Source organism: Heterocephalus glaber, unplaced genomic scaffold, assembly GCF_053883595.1.
Source record: "Heterocephalus glaber isolate CG9 unplaced genomic scaffold, H.glaber_assembly_v1.0 deba00000738, whole genome shotgun sequence".
Taxonomy (NCBI): Eukaryota; Metazoa; Chordata; class Mammalia; order Rodentia; family Bathyergidae; genus Heterocephalus; species Heterocephalus glaber.
This window is the reverse complement of record NW_028258161.1, coordinates 11,325,316-11,346,300: the sequence shown is the minus strand read 5'-3', so window position 1 is coordinate 11,346,300 and position 20,985 is coordinate 11,325,316. Positions and strand designations below refer to the sequence as shown.

Genomic DNA, 20,985 nt, shown 5'->3' with positions numbered 1-20,985 from the left:
TCTAATGCTGGTTTTAACTGTTCTGAAATAAAGGTAGATGTAGTGGACAGTGATACTATCTTGTATTAAATATATTGAGGAGTACTGTGCCTAAATAGTGTCTGCAAGAGGAAAAAAAACTTTAAATGGTCATTTGGTCCATTAAAATTTTTTCTGCTTTGACGTCTTTGCAACTGTGTAGAAGATAAATATACTGTATTTATCTGCATTTAGAAACTTATTAGAATTGTGCACAAATACTTTATAATGTGAGTACTTAAAGAGGTCTGAATTTTACTAAGGAATGTTCTGTGAAAAATATAGCCCCCTGATGAGTCATTGTGAACTCTGAGCTGTGAGTCTCAAAGTCTATGGACCGTGATCTACTCTGGGAACAGTGGCTTCTGAATCAAAGAATGTCACCCACACCCTCACTGTACAAATGACACGCAAACTAAACAGATAATTGACTTCCCAAAGGTTGAAGTCAAAAAGACAGAATGTTTTTGCTCGTTTTGGGGTCCAAACATCTCAAATGGACACAAGAGTCGAAAGCTAAGTGTGATAACCAGTTTGTTGAGACTTCTATGATCACTTATCTCACAGGACACTTTTGAGAGCTGCTTCACAGTAGCGTTTGGAAAATATCCAGGCTTCTCTGCCTCACTGTTATCCTCCACCTCAAAGAAATTTAAAATTGGGCTCAGAAGGACTAAATAATAGTTTTAGAAAGGGTCAGGAATGGACTTTTGACCGCAGATTAACATACTTTACAGGAAGTTTTACACTTCCCGACGCTGGGAGGCGCCAGAAACTCTGGTATACCCAAAGGCTCATCGACCGGAAGTTCTCTTGCCCTCAACAAAGATGGCGCGCGGTGATGTGAGCCAATCAGGTTGCTCTGTATCGGGGCCTTGTTTCACTTTCTCCGCCCGGTAGGCTCCGCCAAGAGCTCTGACGTAGCCAATCAGTGAGGCCCTTCAGCCTCGTGCGTCTGACAATATGAAGGGGCGGAGTCTGGTTGGAATTTTGGCGGGTTCGGCTGTTGATTTGGAAGCGGTGGTTGCACCCGGTAAGGAGCGCGGGTTTTGGGCGTGCGGACGGCCCCGGCGCGGCTGTGAGAGGATGTGAGGTCTCCGAGGGCGAGAGGCGCGGAGCCCCTGAGGGTTGGGTGGGCGCGATCGGGAGCCCAGAGGCCGCCAGGGCGATCTCCGGACGCAGCTGGGCCGGGCCGGGGCGGGCCGGGCCGGGGCGGGTGCGCCGTGGCGCGGGGACTGGAGAACTGCGGGGTTTCCTTTTAAGAGTTCGGTAACTTTTGAAAACGCTTGTCAGAGGCGGGCTGGCCGGACTTCATTCGTCCCTTTGAGTCGTGATTTGCCCACGACGCCTGCACTCTGACGACCCAGACGACCGTGAGGCCGGGAAGGGGAAGGAAGAGGCCGAGGAAGGGGCCTCCGCGGAAAGGGCGGGCTGGACAGGCTCGGAAAGGGAGACTGCAGAATGAGCGCCCCGAGAGCTTGCCGTGCAGCTGCTCGAGGTCTCAGGGCCAAGCGCGGGTTCGAGAACCCGAAGGCGGGCGTCGGGCTGGAGCGGTCCGGACGCTGGTGGAGCTGGTGGGTGGAACAGAAGAGGAAGTACGAATGAGCAAGAGAGTATAACGTGCCTCTCAGGCTTTGTGCTAAGGGCAGTGGAAAAGCCTTCAAGAAGTCGGCCGAGGAAGTACCGTGATCTGATATATGGCCCTAAAGGGTTCTAAGGAAAGGGAAGATGCGTTACTGCGTCTATGCGCAGAGAGTAGATTGCAGGCGTGCAGAGACTGTCAGGAAGCGCCTGCAGTGCTCCACAGTGGCTCCCGTTCAGGTTTTGGCAGTGACGTTGGAGAGAAGCGGCCAGCTTGATGGCTCAACCCCTAGTGCTTTTTGCACGGCCCTGATGTGAGAGCGAGCGAGCGCAGGTGTGTTGGGGGAGAGGGGCTGATTGTGGAAATAAAGTTTGCCCCCAACCCTCAAGCAGATAATTCCCAGTGAATGATACAGCGTGCAACACAGGATGGGGCCCTTGGAAATGTTGGATAAATAAAAAGAACGCACCTTAATTGATTTGACATTAGACTTAGCAGAGTCGTTAGAGTCCCTGTAGTTAAGTAATGACCTTGCGAGGGGTTTTTTGCACCAGGGAACGAACTCAGCTTCCGCTTGCCAGCCAGGGTGCCACTGAGCTACATCCCAGGCCTTATGACCTTGCAGTTTGAAAGGTCGCTTTTAGGGCCGAGGATGTAGCTTAGCGGTTTCGCTGCCTGCTGCGCAGGCGCAAGGACCCGAGTTCGATTCCCCGGTAGCAAAAAACAAATAAATAAAAATAAAGGTCACTTTTAGTGTAAAAAGGAAAGCAGCCAGAATGATGTGGCTTTAGTTTCATTAACTATGCCAGCTGTTCCTCTGCACCTTGCTAGCTAGCGTTGAATTAAAATGCTGACCGAGGCTGGACCTAGTTAGAATCACACACTGAGCTGCTAAAGGTAAGGTAGACATCAGATGCATTATGATAAATAAAAAGGCATAATAGCCTTAATATTTAGAGCAGCCCCAGCAGCTTTTGTCCACAGTTTGTATCTGTACAATCTGGTGTCGCATAAACTTCCCTATGCTTGAACTGAGTTTCTGTAAACATAGTGTAAAGACAAGTAAAAGGGCTTCTAGTTAGAAGGCAGAAAGGGAATGGAAATGTCAGATTCTAGATGAATCCTAAGATTAGAGCCTGTGGGATTTCTGGGATTTTTGGAATTGTTGAATATACATTGTGAGAAAAAAGGAAGATTCATGGGTGACTTTTTTAATGTTGATTTCCCACAGCCAAGATTTGACCATATTCATCTCCTGAGCACCTGATCCTCCTCGGAGCTCCTGCTCACAGCTTGTGTCTTGATGATGGATGGTAAGGCCGGGTTATTTCCTTAATTTCTCTTGACTTCAGAACTGACACTTGATGTGGATATCTGTTGGAGTGGTTTTAGTCCAACTTCAATTCTTACAGTCCTTTTAGTTGAGTTTGTTTTTCAGGGATGTTCACATAATGTCCACTAAAGAGATGTTGTTGCTTTACTCACTAAAGCTTAGCCTGAAGCAGCACAATAATGATTGTGTTGGTTGTAAAGGGACCTTCACATGTAAAACACATTATTTTGCTGGTTGTATAATTGAGCCCATTGTCTGCATCTTTTAAAAACTCATGTTTAATACGCTTAGCCCTTAAAAAAAAAAAGTAAAACCAGCAGGGTGTGGTGGCGCATGCCTGTAATCCCAGCACTTGGGAGGCTGAGGCAGGAGTATTGAAGTGAGTTTGAGGTTATCCTGCAATACAAAATGAGACCCTGTCTCAAAAAAAACCAAAAACAATAAAACCAAATGTTGAAATTCATCACACGGTGATATACATGAAACTGGTTGCCCTATGGTATAATAATAGTTTCCTGTTTCCTAAAATCACCAAATTGCCCACAGGGTAGTTTATGTAATACAGAGTATAACCTTTTTCTACAAGATGGACACTAAAATATGAGGTGTGCGAGCTAAGAATTCATGGTATCTAGTTGGAAAATCTCATTTGGTTGGTGCAGTTTCACAATTTAGCCAATGTAGAGGAAATTTAAAAGTTTACTGTTACTAGGGATACACTGTTGAATATCGTTCCTGCTTTCATTTTTGTAGAGGGAGCGAGATAATAACAAAAATTTTTTTAATCCCCCCCCCCAAAAAAACTGCCTTGCCAGGCTGTTGGTAAGATGAGAGACCCTAGAATGACTGTTGCTGATGGGAATGCTCCAGAAGAAAGGGAAAATAGTGAGGAGGCAGAGAGAGTTTGGTGATTGTACAGTGAAGTCCTTCAGAAGCTGGACTCAGCAATGGGATCCAACACACAAACGGAGGAATTGGCTATACTTAGGACTAAACACTCTGTCCATTGTCATAGGAGGAAAAGATAAGAACATATGTTCAGATTTGGTCATGAAAGGTGAGAGAGATGATTGCTTCTGGTTTTTTTGCTTTGCTTTTCTGTAAAATACAGTGTAAGATCATCAGCTGAGAGTAAACAGGGAGGAGGAGACAGGGCTTGAGAAGGGACAACGTGAAGTGTAGAATGGAGAGCAAATGTATTGGGGAAGTGTGTTGGATGCCTGTTTGGTTTTGGTGTGCATATTTACATAACTTTCACTCAGGGACAGCCAGATTTCTGTTGTAGGCGTCACTGAGGATATAGGAAAACTTCCCAGTAGTAGATTATGAATTCCAGAGAGTGGATCCCAAGGATTTGGGAAGAAAGGCAGGAAGATTGGGTCAGCATAACGTGAGGATGGGTGGTTTTTGATGTTGCCTCGAGTAAACGGGGATGGGAGGCATCCCAGGATAAGCCCTGGTTATCTCATGATGAAGCTGGGTTTGAGGGGAAGAGTGTGGGGTCACCAGGCAGCGGCTCCCACCTGTGGCTTTCAGTGTGGGCCACGGCTTCCTCTGGGGTGTGCTGTCTTTGGCAGCTTAGGAAGGAGGGGAGGTGGATGCATCTTAGCAGCGCTGCAGGGATGGAGCAATCTCTGCAGCATAGGGAGCTGGGATTGTGTCTTTTCTCTTGCCTCACATTGCAGACTTGGAGTCTTTGTTTCTTTGCCTGTTTGAGGCAGGGTCTTGAACTCACTATGTAGCCCAGGTGGATTCTCCTGCCTCAGTCTCCTAAGTGCTGGGACTACAGGCAAGTGCCCCCACACCCAGCTTAGTATTGGAGTCTTTGTTCACTAAGCAACTCGAACCAGTTGTTACACAACATCTGACTAAGGACTAGGCTTCTCTGTACGCTCTAGGCCAGTGATGGTGAACCTTTCAGAGCTTTCAGTGATACAATCAGCCTGCTGTGGCACGCATGCCAGGATTCCCTACCATTGTTCTGGCCCTTAAGCCTGGCTCTCGGCTCTTTGTTCTGCTAGGGGAGTGTAGAATGGAGGAAGGGACCTTGGTTTGCTGATCTAGTGGCCTCCTTACCAACCCAGGTTTCTGTACTGGCCTTTTTCATCCTGTGACCCTGATAAACTCTTACCCTCTCGGGCTTTAGCCCTTTTCTTTCAGATGAGGGGAATGGGTCAGATATCCCTAACACTTCCTTTAATACCTCTGATTATATAGAGGAATGTTGCCTAAATGGGGGAGAGGCAAAGAAAATAAACAAATCAGCTGGGCACGGTGGCAGATGCCTGTAATCCCAGCACTGTGGGAGGCGGAGACAGAAGAATTGTAAATTCAAATTCAAGCTGAGCCTGGGCAGTTTAGCAAGACCATGTCTCAAAATGAAAAATAAAAGGTCTGGGGATATAGCTCACTGGGTTCAATCCCTAGTACTGGTGGTACAGGTAGGAAGAAAAGAAACAAGAATAAATTCTTGTTTGGCCAGTGAACATAAGCAATTTTTACCTTCACTAGTAATCCAGGAAACAGTGAGATGCTTTTGCAAATCATTTTGGCAAAAAAATGTTAAGATACTGGTGAGGAAAAATACTACTTGATTACAGTGCTAGTGTGAGTACTTCCCCTTGAAGAGAAATTTGGGAACATGTGAAATTGAGAATGTGTACCGTATAACCAACAATCCAGAAAGTCCACTTCTGAGACACAGTCCCAAGATTGTGCATGTGTGTGATGCAAGAGGATGTACACATGATTACAGCATGTTTAGTAGTGGGGAAAAGTTGGAAGTAGCCCCTATGTCCTTTATTGGAAAATGGTGCAGTGTTAATATAGAATATGATACAATACTAGAAAGTAAACTAGAGCTATATGTTACATGATGTTGAATGACCAACAGATATAGAGTAATACATACAGTGTGGAGTTTTTAATGTAAATATTTCTAAAGCTGCCTAATACGAGAATTTATAAATTCATGTTCATGTTAACGGTGGCTAATTCTAGGTGATGGAATATGAGTGCTTTTTGCATACCTTTCTATCTTTAAAAAGAAGTCTCAACAGCCCGCTGGCACACATCTGCTGAGGCACGAGGGTCATCAGTTCAAGTCCAACCTGTGCAACTTAGGGAGACTCTGTCGAAATAAAATTTTTAAAAAGGGTTGGGGGGCTGGGGATTTAGCTCAGTGGTTTTGCCGCCTACTGCGCAAGCGCAAGGACCCAAGTTCGATCTCCGGTACCAAAAAAAAAAAAAAAAAGGGTTGGGAATGTAGCTCAGTGCTGTCTGGGTTCAATCTTCAGTACAAAAAAAATCAATAAAGAAAAAATATTTAGGCTGGTGGTGGCCCCGCCTTGGGTCGGAGGTGTCCCCGGCGGGGTGCGGCGGGAGGGAAACTGAAGTATCCCCGCTCCTACGCCAAAGATAAGACTTGCTTCCATGGGGAGGAGTGTCAGTTCCTGCATGAGGACCCAGCCGCCGGGCCGTGGCCTCCATAACAACAGCGTCCCTCTGGCTCTGGCTGGCGCACCGAGGTGCCGGCTTTCCACCCGGAGCTGCTCCAGGAGGGGGAGCCGGGCCATCCCGGAACCCAAGAAGCCGGACCTGGGGGACCCAGGGGCCCGAGCCGCAGCCGGCGGTGGCGCAGGCAGCAGCGGACTTGAAGGACAGCGGCTGGCAGTTCCTGGAATGGATGGAGGTGCTTTAACTGATGCGAATCTCAGATTCCTATTTCAGCACCAGCTTTATTGGACTCAATGGATTTGGAAGCCCAGTAGAAACGAAGTATCCCTTGATGCAGAGAATGACTGATAGTAGCAGCTCCCCAAGCCTTCTAAATGACAGTGCCAAGCCATATGCAGGCCATGATCCTCTAACTTCACCTGCTTCATCTTTGTTTAATGACCTTGGTGCCCTCAACATCTCTCAAAGAAGAAAGACTCCAAATCCTACTGCAAGAGAGGAGTTTATTCCTAAAGGAGGATCAACCTCGAGGCTAAGTAACGCATTCCAGTCAAACATATCTGCCTTCTCTCAAGTTTTCTCTCACCCATCCATGGGAAGTCCTGCTACTGCTGGATTAGCACCAGGAATGTCATTGTCTGTGGGATCTTCCCCTCTTCATTCCCCCAAGGTCACTCCCCATACTTCTCCTGCTCCTAGAAGAAGAAGCCAGCAAGTTACACATGCTGCCTTCTAGTGCCTCTACACCTGTTAATTAGTAATCCTGTTTCTCAGACTCCATCTTCTGGGCAGGTGATTCAGAAGGAAACTGTTGGTGGGACGACTTACTTCTATACAGACACAACTCCAGCACCTTTGACTGGAATGGTATTTCCAAACTATCATATTTATCCTCCAACTGCACCTCATGTTTCTTATATGCAACTAAAACCAAATGCACCTTCCTTCTTCATGGCTGACGAACTCTGACAGGAGCTGATCAACAGACATTTAATAACAATGGCTCAAATTGATCAAGCAGATATGCCAGTCCCCACAGAAGTTGACAGCTACCATAGTCTATTCCCTTTAGAACTACTGCCACCCCCAAACCGTATTCAGAGATCAAGTAATTTTGGATACATTACATCTCGCTACTAAGCTGTAAATAGCAAAGATCATCTGCCATATTGCCTTCAGAGGATACATGGTTTTTGTCTTGTTAACACAAAGTGCATGGTGTTGGTTGTTATGTGGAAAAATATTGTAACCCTGTGTGAAGTATTTACCACTAAAGCATTTGCAGAGCCTTCACTTGTGTTTGCATATGGTTTCCATGCTGGAGGAGAACTATGATGAGCAGACACTTTAATGACCCTAATGCTGATGCCTATTTCACAAAAAGTGGGGTCAACACGATGGACCATTGCCCAGGCAGCATGCTGCATTATTGCCAGAATCTCTCATTTGGGCATACATTGTCCAACTGAGTTCTGCATTGCGTACCATTCGTACAGCAGGTTTGGCATGTCGAGTTATGGACCCAACAAAGATTCTGATAACTGGCAAAACAGTGTTGCAAGTAAATTGTGTTGGAGTTTTTGATGTTTTAACATTTGATAACAGTCAAAATAATAATCCACTGGCATTAATGACACAGTACCAGCTAGCAGACCTGATATCATTAGGAAAAGTTGTGTTGGCTTTGGCTTGCAACTCTTTGGCAGGAATTCAGAGAGAATTTACAGAAAACCATGGAATTGGTGACAATCAACTACTCTTCTGACCTGAAGAATCTGATCTTGTATTTGTTGACTGACCAAAACAGGCTGCGAAGTGTAAATGACATCATGCCCATGATTGGTGCTCGATTTTATACTTAGTTGGATGCTGCTCAAATGAGAAATGATGTCATTGAAGAAAACCTTGCATAGGAGGTTCAAAATGAAAGACTGTTTAGGCTCCTAGCAAAATTGGGAACAATCAGTGAGAGGCCAGAGTTTCAAAAGGATCCTACTTGGTCAGAGACTGGAGACCGTTATCTGTTGAAACTCTTTAGGGATCATCTTTTTCATCAGTTGACAGAAGCGGGTGCTCCTTGGATGGACCTCAGTCATATCATTTCTTGTCTTAACAAGCTAGATGCTGGTGTGCCAGAAAAAATAAGCCTGATTTCCAGAGATGAAAAGAACATACTTGTGGTAACTTACAGTGACTTAAAGCGCTGCTTTGAAAATACTTTTCAAGAACTGATTGCAGCTGCAAATGGTCAGTGGTAGTATTTGCTAAAAATGCCTGCAGGAACTTAACCAACAGCAAATTACACCTCAGCTGAACTGTTTCATCGTCTCCTTTCCCATTGGGGAAACATGCAGGAGATGAGCAAAGCTGCTTGCACATCAGACAGGTGCACTGTTACTTGAAAGGAAGAATGTTTCACTCATCCAAGAGTTCTGGCTGCCATTGGAGGCTCTGTCTGTGAAGAATTCACTTCAGATCAAGGAGCACCATCAGGTGAATGATGCTCCTGCTTTTGTTTTTTCTACTTGTGTATGCACTAATTTTAATTTTTTAAAGACTTTTCTAATCTTTGAACTTTTGCCACATTGTATACTGATTAAGGGAAACTATTTGCAAGGACATTTTTGGGAAACAATACTGGACAGCATCTTTTGCCATTAAAGGTTGCAGAATTTGCTCTTTTTGGGACGGATTGCCCTAAATGACATAGTGGACCAGGTAAATAATTTCATAGAAGTGCAGTGTACTGCATAATTCTTATGAGAGTATTGTATGCAAGCTCTATATGCCATCCACGGTTAGTTCAAACTGAGATTCTTGTTCTGTTTGTAAGAATATACAGAGAGAAATATCAATGAATTGTTGGGTGTGAATTCCCCTGGTTTACTTAAATGTTTTCTGAATAAGGATCAGACAAATAGTACTTGAGCGAGCTTGTGTAGCTGTTTGCTCCAAATTCACAAAAGAGCCTTTTTTAAAGAAAGCCTGCTAGCCAGATACATTTACATTTATGCAATTTTTAATTAAAAACAAAATGAAGAAATTGTGTTTAAGGCCTAAAGTTCAGGAGTATCTTACTTTAGGTTACTTTGAGCTTGCTTTTTTTTTGTATAAAGTTCTGTTCTTTGAACAACAGCTTTATTATGGTACTTTACACTGGATGCAGACACAGAGACACTGTTCAGAAGATGAACTAAACACAGCAGTGGTCTAGCATCGAGAGCTTTCTGACGTCTTACAGCCTGAATCTGGAGAGATAATGATCCGCTGTGCCTTTGCAGTCACTGCTTAGCCCAAAGTAATAGTACTTTTGATAATAACTCACTCTGTGGGATCTTCCTGAAGAAGTCCATCTCAAAAGTTTGGAATTTTCATCTGCATAACTTTCTTATATTTGGACATGAAGTTATCGCCAAACTGCGGTATTCATGGAATTTCTAGTTAATGAAATGCCTATTCTTTGATACTGAAGACTGCCAAATACATAGGAATTCTCTTTCATAAAAAACAGTAGTGAAGACTATATCTCCTTTCCCAGCACTGAGTGTTTTACTAGCACTGGGTACTTACCATGCAACTATGAAGAAAGTGTGGAAACTCAGAAAGAAGGTCAGGACAGACTCTCGGGCACTTGCAACTGATGTTACTGTCTTCAATTTTAATAATTACACATATTTGTATATTGCAGAGAAGTTTTTAGTATTTCTCTGTCCTCTTTTTATAAGCTTTAAAATGATTTTTCTCTGCCTTGAAATTTGCATCAAGAAAAAGCACCTCTTCACTGAAAGCTTTGAAGACTGGAGACACGCTTTACATGTTTTAACATGTGTATTTGAGTCCATGTTTGGTAACATCAGTTGTTAAGAAAATCAATTATTGCATTTGATCTGGATGGATTTTAAGAGAACATAATGTTCAATATTCAAAGGATAATTAACATTTGCCATCATAATGTCCTCTTTTATGTAAAAGGAACAAGAACTTGGAGACATTAATATGCAAAAGTCTTATCATTAGCTCATGTATTTCAGGAAGGGCAGCTGTCTTTTTATATGTTTTTTGACAAATCATATTGTAATTCTTTTGTATAAAAAAGAACTACTTGCATTCTAGAAAAAATATGAAATCCTTAATTTATAAGCGGGCTGGAGATTTTTTTCCAATATTGTTTTCTTTGAAAATGAAAGGGGATCATCTTTTAGTTTTGGGGTCTGGGAACTTTTTGAAAATTTTAATTTGTGGACCAGTGTTTTGTGAAAGCTAAGAAGTGGCAGGGGTAAAACAGAGCTTGAATCTCTCATTCTGTATAGACCAGCAAACTTCCCTCTGCCAGGCAAGTTCATATCATAAACTCAAGAGTGCACCATAAATACTAGTTTGCTTCAGCCCCTAGTAACCTAAGGACTTGGTTTAAATATAAAGGTAGACAGCTGATATGTTTTCATGAGTAAATATTATCATCCAGAAAACGGTTGGTGTCAGGTAATACATATTTTTTAGCTTTGTTTTTATATTTATTTTTCATTTAGTTTTTTTTGTTGTTGTTTTTTGTACCAGGGATTGAACTCGAGTCCTTGTACTTGCAAGGCAAGTGACGGAACCACTGAGCCAAATCCCCAGCCCTAAAGAATATAAACTTTCCATACCTTCCTGTTATGACAGATAAAAGCACAGAAAGGACAACTCTTAAAATCATGTAACATTGGTCATTTCGATTTTTTGTACCTATTTTAAATTCTGTTAGTTATTTACTTCATTGTAGATATTTTTGAGGGTACTCTTGCATTTGCGTTTGACCTTGGTTCTGTTATTTGAATGTCAGCAACTTCCCTGAAAAGCACCAGTATGTTAAGTTCTAATGTCACGATCCCAATATATGTTATTCATCTTTAACCTTGGTTTCAGTTTCTATGTGTACAGCAGTATTTTTAGTAAAGAATTACAGAGATTAAAAAATATATGTATTTTAAAATTTAAAAGCTCACACCGCTAAGCCTTAAATCTGTTTCGCAGTCATTCCTTTGCTAGTTGACTCGTGGAAGTTGATATGCAGGAAGTTGTCTCATTAATTAAAGCAGAGCAGGTGGAAATTCTAACCCAGTGACTGGTTGTCTTTTCACCAGTTCAGACTGGATAGGTTCACTTGAGATTCGGGCAGCTCGAAGAAGAGACGAAGAGTCGTGGAAATGTCTGAACATACTCTTTTTTTTGGTTTTTTGAGGCAGGGTCTTTCTTTGTAGTTCAGCCTGGCCCTGGACTCACTACGTAGCCCAGGCTGGCCTCAAACTTTCGGTGATCCTCCTGCCTCAGCCTCCTGAGTGCTGGGATTACAGGGGTGTGCCACCTCGCCTGGCTCATGAACATGCCTTTATTCTCAGCTGCTCTCTCGACAGGCTGCATTTGTAACACAAGACTACAGTGGCCGGGTGCCTGGAACGACCTTGGTTAGGTTAGTTATTTACAGAGACCCACAGCATGCACCTGCGCCCGGGTCTGGCCGCCTCGGACTGAATGTCCACTGCAGTCACCCCACACACACTCAGCCTGAACCGGAGTGTAGCTGTCCTAGGCTTCAGTCTCCTCACACTGGCTCGCTCCAGTCACCGAGCAGATACACGGTCCCTTCTCCCGGGGATAGGAGAGACAAAGGGAACACGTCTGCCAGCCAAACGTGAACCTGTACTTTCACTGTAATTGCCGTGTTAATGCTGAATCTGAGTCAGCTGTACTTGTCAGTAGCGGTTTTTCTCGAGTGGGCTTAATTTCTCTCCTTCTCTGTTGCCTCCAGTGGAGGAGGAGGATTTGTCTCTGCTGACCGCCCTGCTGGAGGAGAACCAGTCAGCCTCGACCTGTCATTCGGAAGCTGGGAGCTGCTCGCCCCCGGAGGAGGGTGGACCCGACGCCTATGACGAGCTCTTCGACGCCGATGGTGACGGTGAATCGTACACAGAAGAGGCTGAGGATGGGGACGTAGGAACCGCGGGGGTCCAGAAGGAAAACGTGGCCACCCTCTTTGGAGATGTGGGGGACTTAACAGATGAAGAAGTTCCGGAATCGCAGCCAGCTGAAAAGAGCGCCCTCCCTGCTTCGGCCCCTAATCGGGAGAAAACCAATCAGGAGCTGCAAGGTGCCCTTACCAACCACCTGCTTTTTCTCTTCTCCTTATGTAACCTGGGTAGGGTTCACGTGCAAGTAGAGCCAGGGCAAGGCCAGACAGCTGCTGCGCGTCCGGTTTGAACAGACAGCCATTCCTGAACCGAAGCTGTTAGCCATGATACTACAATTTACAAAGTAAATACAATCATTTCTTGACTCCTAAAATTGTGTTGACGGTCAGTGTGCATCTATGACACCTGTCGGTAGTACACATGCTTAACTAAGGTATTAGAGGCTTGATTACTAGAAGTAAAAAGTTGTATTTCTCTTGAGGGACCTCTTTGAAGTATAAAAATTAATCAGTATTAAAAATTAATTTAGGGGCCAGGGATTTAGCTCAGTGGTTTCGCCGCCTGCTGCACAAGCGCAAGGACCCGAGTTCAATCCCCAGTACCAAAAAAAAAAAAAAATTAATTTAGGTGACTATTGTGAGTCTCAGGGTTTGGGGGCAAGAATATTGCTAGCATTGTTCTCACGTATAATATTTTTTCCCACAGTATTCTTAAGTCAGTATATTTTTCTTTCCCTAGATGAATTAAGGAAGTTGCAAGAGCAAATGAAGTCCTTACAAGAACAGCTAAAAGCAGCGTCGATTAAACAGCCTGAAAGTCCAGGCTCTCTGCGTAAATCCCCTGGTAATAAGACTAATTTGGACAACATTGCACGTTTCTGTTATTAAGAAATTGTAGCTAGCTGGATGTGGTGGCATGCATCTTGGAGGCTGGGACAAGAGGAGTGCCAGTTCATGTCCAGCCTGGGCATGTACTGAGTCAGTGAGACCATGTCTCAAAATAAAAACTAAAAAGAGGCCTGGGTAGATGTCTCAGTGCAAAGCCCCAGGACTGAAAACATAAAACAAAACCCCCTCCCCCCAAAAAAAAAGTAAAGAAAAGAAATGATAATTTTGCCCTGGCACCTGGCACAAAACATTTTTTTTCTTAGAGTGAAACATATTGGTGCATGTTAGGGATCCATAACCGTAACGTTCATCATGGGGAATCTGCACCTGTACGTGATTGGGTCCCACCTCTTTTCTCCCATCCCCCTCAAGCCCCCTCCCCTCCCTGTGTACAAAAGCTCTGTTTCCATTTTTCCTTCTATTTTCACTTTTTTCTGGTCCCTTCCTTCCTCTCTCCCTCCCCCCTCCCCTGTTCCCTTCCCATGTGAACACTTTCTTCCCATTTCCCAACATCCATTATACATCTCAGTCCTTATTTCCACCTTTGGTTTCTCACACCAGAGAAACGATGCAGTATTTAAACACGTGGCACAAAAGATTTTAATTTCCTCTGTAAATTAGCTTTACTATTTTTTTTTTTTAATTAAGAAAGTAGGACCACACGGCCCCCACTTAAGGAGAAGAAAGTTCAGAGAATTCAGGAGTCGGCGTGCTTTTCTGCAGAGCTTGATGTCCCTGCTCTGCCCAAGACCAAGCAGGTGGCTCGGAGGCCAAAGCCTTCTCCAGGTGTGGTACTGGGGCCCCACCGCTGCTTCATGTTGCTCTGGCTCCGTCTGAAATACACTGTGGCTGTTGTACACTTGTGTATGTGGGTGTGTGTCTGTCTTATCTCCCCACTGAGAATAATAGGTTTCTTGGAAATGAATGAGAGGCATAGGATGTATTTTTGTGCCCTTCCCCTACGTCTCAGAGTACTATACTTAGAACATCCTTGGGTACACAGTAGGTACTGTGCACTCAATAGTTAACAGGTTAAATTTGTTAACCTTGGCCTGGGGATTTAGCTCAGTTGTTCCACCACCTGCCCTGCAAGTGTGAGGACCCGAGTTCAATCCCTGGTACCAAAAAAAAAAATTATTAACCTTCCAGTGTTGTTTTGCTTGGACTGCATTAAGTACCACTAGACTGAATCCTCATGCTAGAAATCTGGAGATTTTATCTTGTAAGATTAGGTACATACTTCTTATAAAGTACTCTTATGTGAAAGCAGGTTGTACTGAGCCAGAGGGTCCATTCTATAGAAACAACGTTTTTGGGCCAGGGATTTAGCTCAGTGACACTGTGCCTGCCTTGCTAGCACAAGGTCCTGAGTTCAATCCCCGGTACCAAAAAAAAAAACCAAAAATTTCTTTGGGAAAATAGAAGGTAGTAATACCAAAAAAAAAAAGAAAATATGTATATACATATATATGAAAAGGATTTATAAGTCCTGTGTATTGGTTTTATTGTGTTGCCTCAGTTTGCCTAAGGTTATTCTCCTTCAAAAGGCCTAAGACAAAATGGTCCAGAAATAATGCACCTTAGATGAAGCATCATTTTATTAGCTGAATTTGTTCAGAAAAGCCCTTTGAATACCTTTGGCTTATGACTCAGTCGTGGGGAATTCCCAGAACCTTTAACTGTTCACATTAGCTTCAGAGCAAATTGTATATCCAGTTTATCCGTTTATGATATTGTCTCTCCTCTCAAGACCTTTGACATTACGAAGGTGTTTCATTGGGCAGAGTCTGAAGTTGGTTTTGAGGCGTGTAGTTCTAAAGTTCTAGAGTTGCCCTGTCCCCTGGATTGGGACTAACGAGCCAAAGTCTGCTAGAGGGTAAACAACAACACCCTTTCATAAGAGAGATTGCTGGTTTTTTATCGAGCGTGCCAAGCTTTCTGACCTTCGAGAGCATTCTAAACACTTCTCAAACGGGAAGGGTGAGCACATCTGGGACATTTAATGTGTGTGGTAGTCAGCAGAGTATGTTGGTCCCCTTTTCTCTCCCCCACCTCACAAATAAAAGGAACGGAATGAGATGAAAAGTGAAAGAAAAACAACAAAGAGGAATTAGCTTTGGAGATTTTCAAGGAAGAATTTGCTGTGTGCACAAATATTTACTATTTATTGCTTTTTTTTTTTTTTTGGTACTGAGGATCGAACTCAGGGCCTTGCACTTGGCAGGCAAGCGTAGCGCCACTGAGCTACATCCCCAGCCCCAACTATTTATTCCTGAAGGAGGGCTTTTACTCCTATGGTAAGCACTGCAGTGTTTACACATGGTGAATACTCAGTGAACTTCATGGAATAGAATAATAATGTTTTAAAACTGCATGTCTAATACAGTAGGTACTAGCCCCATAACCCTAAATTACAAGGAGCTGGGCTTATATCTTAGTGGTAGACCACTTGCCTGTTGTGTGTGAGGCCCTGGGTTTGATCCCCAGAACTGAAAAAAATGAATGAAGCCATGAATTTGGTTAGAAACTCCGTGGACCCGCAGGCCACAGTAAGTGCTCAGTGGTCACATTAAGTGTGACTGGTGGCCACCCTGGGTTGGACGGTACTAATACATTTCCCATCACCGCAGAAAGTTCTGTTGGACTGCACTGCAGAGGTTTTGAGTGGTCTTGTTCTTTCAAGATCTGATTATCATACGTGTCAGTTAAAAATGAAACAATTCTATAAGCAAATTTTGTACTTTACCAGTTTTTTCCCCCCTTAATCCTTATGTTAATTTTCCAGGACCTAAAAGCTCATCTTCAGGGATGACAAATGCACCCTCCCAACCACTCCAGACTGTTCCTGGGGAAAAACACAGTGGGGTGACTAGAGATCGGGGCTCGGGGAGCCCGGGGAGCTTGGGGGAGCCAGCTCAGCAGGTCTCCATGGAAGCCTTCTCCGGCCTGCGGCTCAGGTCAGTGGCCTCTCTGTCTGCATAACTAGATGGCCCTTCCTCCTCTTGGAGACAGGGTCTTTTAGAAGCAGCACATTCTTGTAGCAGATTCACAAAATACCAGCAGCTCTTGAGCTGGACAAAGCTTGCAGTAAGAACAGCTGCAGCACTGGGTTGACTCAGGCCAGTCTTTATGAAATGCGTGAGGAAGGCTTGTTCTTGTTTATGTAGGGAATAAAGACTGTTTACCTGTGAAACGGAAGTGGCCAAATAGTGGTACATTTAATCAGAGACAGATGGAAGCACATACAAACTTTAAAATTTTTTCCAGCTTTGGTATAAACTTTTCATTTTTTATTTAATTACTTATCTTGCAGTATTAGGGATCATAGATTATTTTTAAATATATAAAGATATGTCGTTTAACGAAGATAGAATTTTATAGTTGATCTTATAAAATAGCATAAAAGCTTATAAAATAACCTTTTAAGGGTAAATCCATATCCAAAGGAAAGCAAACTTTGTCTTAAAAATGACTTTTATGTGCCTGTTGTACAACTGTGTGCCTCGTCCATACTACAGAACGAAACCCCCTGGGCACTCTGGGTTTCTGTCCTCGTCATCTCCCCTCACCACCTTGCAAGGTGCCCCATAATCCCTTGTAGAATAACAGTCTTTTAATCGTTGGTGTCTGAACCTAGGCGGCCTCGAGTGTCCTCCACAGAAATGAGCAAGAAAATGGTTGGCCGAAAACTGATCAGATTGTCTCAGGTCAAGGAAAAGATGGCAATGGAGAAGCTGGAAGAAATGGACTGGGTGACGTTTGGGGTTATTTTGAAGAAAGTCACCCCCCAGAGTACTCATAGTGTAAGCCATGTGTCTTAGTTACTTTTCTCATTGCTGAGACATAATGCCTGAGACTCAGAGTGAAAGGAGGAAGGGTTAGTCAGTCAGCTTCTTCCTGTCCTAATGGTGTGTGCACGCATGTGCGTGTATGTGTATGTATGTGAGTGTGAGTGAGTGCTTGTGTCACTGGAAAGGCAGTGTAAGCCCACTGACTATACAGACATGAGAATTGGGGCCGGGGATTTAGCTCAGTGGTGTCGCCACCTGCTGCGCAAGCGCAAGGACCCGAGTTCGATCCCTGGTACCAAAAAAAAAGAATAGATGTGAGAATTAGGTCTTTCACCAACAGTTTGCTCCTAGCTGGCCTTGCTTCCCTGTCCTCTCTTAATGAGGAGGGTAATATTTTTCCACAACAGAGTGCTTGAACCAAAATGGAGGTAGTGTAATATCACTATGAATTATTAACAAACATTATTAAATGTAAAAATATTCATCCCAGGGAAAAACATTTAGCATCTGGCGATTGAATGATCTTCGGGACCTGACAAGTTATGTGTCGCTGTTCTTGTTTGGAGAAGTTCACAAAGAACTCTGGAAGACAGAGCAAGGCACTGTCGTGGGCTTGCTCAACGCCAACCCCATGAAGCCCAAGGACGGTTCAGAGGAGGTAATAAGGATCTGCATCTAGGGTTTGACTGTCTTTATTTGTTTATGTTAGCTGAGTTTTATCAAAAATGTTTTATTAGGCTACCTCCAGCCAATGAATCAAACTTCTGTATTTGCGTCTCCATTAATCTGGTCTTTGATTTGTTTGTTCCTTTTCCACTAATATTTTGAATTTCTACCTACTCTAAAGTGTTTTGTAATAATGACTTTTATTATATATAACGTTTATGCTCAAGTTTCCTGAGATCCCTCCCATAAATATCCATGGTAGCATCAAGGAGCAGTGCTTTGTAGGGCAGGGAATATTACCTCATTCTGGTTTTTCTTGGCGGGGGGGGGGGGGTACTGGGGATTGAACTCAGGACCTTGTGCTTTTGAGGCAGCAACAGTGCCACTGAGCTAAATCCCTGGCCCTTACCTCATTAATTTTTATTACACCTAACAGTTGCAGTTAATCCAAAGTGAATTTCATCTTTTCAGGCGTGTTAGAGTTGTACTACCCACTGCTTCTCTAGTGAATTGCAAAGCTAACCCCACTGTGAATGGCAGTGGCAATCTCTGTACCCTGACCCAAGTAGAAGCTTTATTTGTACTCAAATTATTTATTTTCAGGAGTGAGGGGAAAAAATTAACTTCATTCTTTGCTTTCACCAGAGAATGGCAACAAGTCTTCCTCTGTTGGTTAGGAATGTATTTGGCTGCAAAAACCAGAAAAACTCCATTGTGGTTTCTGTTTAACAGTAAACAGTGGGATTTGTTTTTCTTGAAAAGTCCAAACAGGCAGTGCAGTGACCGCGATGTCCCTGTGACCTCTCTGCCCTTCCCTCTTGGCCACAAGTCCCTGCGGGGAGAGCACCCTACAGTGGTTACTAACCCCTGGGGAGGACTCTCAATGCTTCGCTTAATTTCTACTAAAATTCCGAGATCTGAAGGAGGCTTTGCACAAGCCCAGCTGCCCTGAGTGTGAGGCCAGTGAGATGGAAGCCTCTCACAAGTTGCATAAAGGGACTTTATTACTTCAAGGAGAAACAGCAGCCTAGGATCACAGTGAGCGGATTCCACAGGGCCTGGGGAAAGCTGGGTGGGGTCTTGGCCCCCTCCTTGCCCAGATTTGCATGGTAGCTGAGGGTTTCCCCAAGCGTGCTGCTCGAGACTCCATAGCCCAGTCGCCACTGGACTCGCAGGGCTCGAGTGCTGGGAGAAATCCTGCTCTAAGGGGGATGACGACAAAGCCCAGGTTAATCAGGACATTTCCACCTTGTCTTAGGTCGTTGTATTCTTGATGCATTCTGTTGAGAATTGTCAGAAAGAAGCAAGAGAACTGGATCCGCCAGGGCCATTCAGGGCCCATCCTCCTGCGTTCATCCCACCAGTTGGAAAGAAGTGAGGAGGAAGGCCACACACTCCTTTGTCCCCCACCAAGTTCCCTCCCAGCTCTTGCTGACATCTTAATTGCCTGGAACTTAGTGGCATGACCATTGCTAGCTAGCAGGAAGCTGGGGAGACAGGGAGTGGGATCTGTTACTTGAGGCTGAGCACTTGGCCAGCCCGGATGACATCAGGATTCTGCTGGCTAGGGAAGCAGACTGATCCTGCGAAAGAACTGAATGTGTCTTCTCCACACTTACTCCTAAAGCTGTTTGCAGAGGCCCGCCTTCAGATTCCTTTAGAACAACAGAGCCTCCTTCCGTCTGCACCAGCCATTCTTTTCTCCATCTTGTAATGAAAGGTTGTGCCTCTGTCTACCTTTAACTCTCACCTCCCCTCTCTTACAGGTGTGCTTGTCCATCGATCACCCTCAGAAGGTCTTAATCATGGGTGAAGCTCTTGACCTGGGAACCTGTAAAGCCAGGAAGAAGAATGGGGAGCCATGTACACAGACTGTCAATCTGGTTGGTTTCAACCTCGTGAGACAGGAATGATTAGTAATAGACTTTGGGCGCTTTGGCCATAATGATGAAATTGGAACTGAGTTCCCCACTACCAGGAAGAGTTAATCTGAGACCTTTGAATGTGTGGTTAATAATTGCCAGTTTAAAAAGCTAGGGCAGCAGGGGTAGGAAAAGGACAGGGAGACTTCAACTTCTCCGGGAGTGATCTCTACTGCCAACCGACCAGAGGTGTGAGGAAGGCAGAAAGTTAGTTTGCCCTCAGTTCTTTGTAGTTCCAGAGATCAAACACAATGGTGAAATACGCCAAAAACCTTATTTTATCCTAAACTTGAACTCAAATATATAACTTTTTAAAGTGGTTTTTTAAAAAATAGCTTCATGGAGTTATAATTCATATGCCAATTTGCCCTTTCAAAGTATACAATACTTTTTAATACTGAGAATTCACAGAGTTGTGACACCATGTCATTTCAGAATAGTTATTTTCATTATCCCCAGAAAGACCTGTTCCTACTGGCAGTCAGCCCCACCCAGTGTCCTTCCCCAGCCCTTGGGGAGCTTCCTGTCTCTCTGGGTTTGCCCATTCTGAATATTTCATACAGTGGCATCACAAAATGTGAGCTTTTGTGACTTTTTTGCTCAGCGTATTGTTTTCAAGGTTCATCTGTGTGGCATTTAGCATCACCTCACCCTTTTCATGGTTAAATATATCCCATTGTATGAAAAGACCACATTCTGTTCATCAATTCTTCGGTTGATAGACATTTGGGCTGTGCCCACATCGGGCTATATGAATAATGTTGCTGTAAGCCTTTACTTACAAGCTTTTGTGGACAGCTGTTCTCAGTTCCCTTCACTACATACCTGGGAACAGGACTGCAGTGACATGTGACAACGTTATGTTTGGAGCTGAAGGAACTGCCAGACTGGCTTGCAAAGTGGCTGGATGATTGTATCTTCCCACCAATGTATAAAGGTTCCAGTTTCTCCACATCCTTGCCAACCCTTTGTTTATTGTATCTTTATTTATTTATTTATTTTTGTGGTACTAGGAGTTGAACCCAGGGCCTTTGCTCTAAGCTACATACCCAGCCCTTTTTATTTTTTTATTTTTAATTTTTTTTGGTACTGAGGATCGAACTCAGGTCCTTGCGCTTGTGCAGCAGGTGGTGAAACCACTGAGCTAAATCCCCAGCTCAGCCCTTTTTATTTGAGACAGGGTCTTTTTAAGCCACTAAATTACCCACACTGGGTTTGAATTTGTGATCCTCCTGCCTCGGCCTCCCAGAGTGCTAGGATTATAGGCGTGGGCCACCATACTTGTTTTGTCTGTCTTTTATAGCCATCCACATGAACATGAAGTGGTACTTCTTAGAGTTCTTTGAAGGCTTAAATGACAAATTTTGGTTTCATCTCATTTT

At 43.9% G+C, this 20,985-nt stretch overlaps 1 protein-coding gene and 1 pseudogene across 8 annotated transcripts in view; both read left to right on the top strand.

Annotated features, from left to right (window-relative positions):
* Positions 1-915: 915 nt before the first annotated feature.
* Mcm10 (minichromosome maintenance 10 replication initiation factor) overlaps positions 916-20,985 on the top strand; it is a 37,731-nt gene continuing 17,661 nt past the window's right edge. The window contains exons 1-9 of one of the 8 annotated variants that reach the window (XM_004861825.4): positions 917-1,051; positions 2,832-2,913; positions 12,178-12,516; positions 13,076-13,180; positions 13,873-14,010; positions 16,010-16,181; positions 16,862-17,027; positions 17,506-17,673; positions 19,448-19,564. In XM_004861825.4, coding sequence (XP_004861882.2) covers positions 2,904-2,913; positions 12,178-12,516; positions 13,076-13,180; positions 13,873-14,010; positions 16,010-16,181; positions 16,862-17,027; positions 17,506-17,673; positions 19,448-19,564 — 1,215 coding nt within the window. In that variant the 5' untranslated portion in view covers positions 917-1,051; positions 2,832-2,903. Of the gene's footprint in view, positions 1,052-1,808; positions 1,934-2,384; positions 2,498-2,831; positions 2,914-11,698; positions 11,839-11,897; positions 12,080-12,177; positions 12,681-13,075; positions 13,181-13,872; positions 14,011-16,009; positions 16,182-16,861; positions 17,028-17,505; positions 17,674-19,447; positions 19,565-20,985 lie in introns of those variants that run through there. The other 7 variants (XM_021242027.2, XM_021242028.2, XM_087206987.1 and 4 more) reach the window with 7 other exon arrangements.
* Positions 5,690-8,770, top strand: LOC106010801 (PAN2-PAN3 deadenylation complex subunit PAN3 pseudogene; annotated as a pseudogene).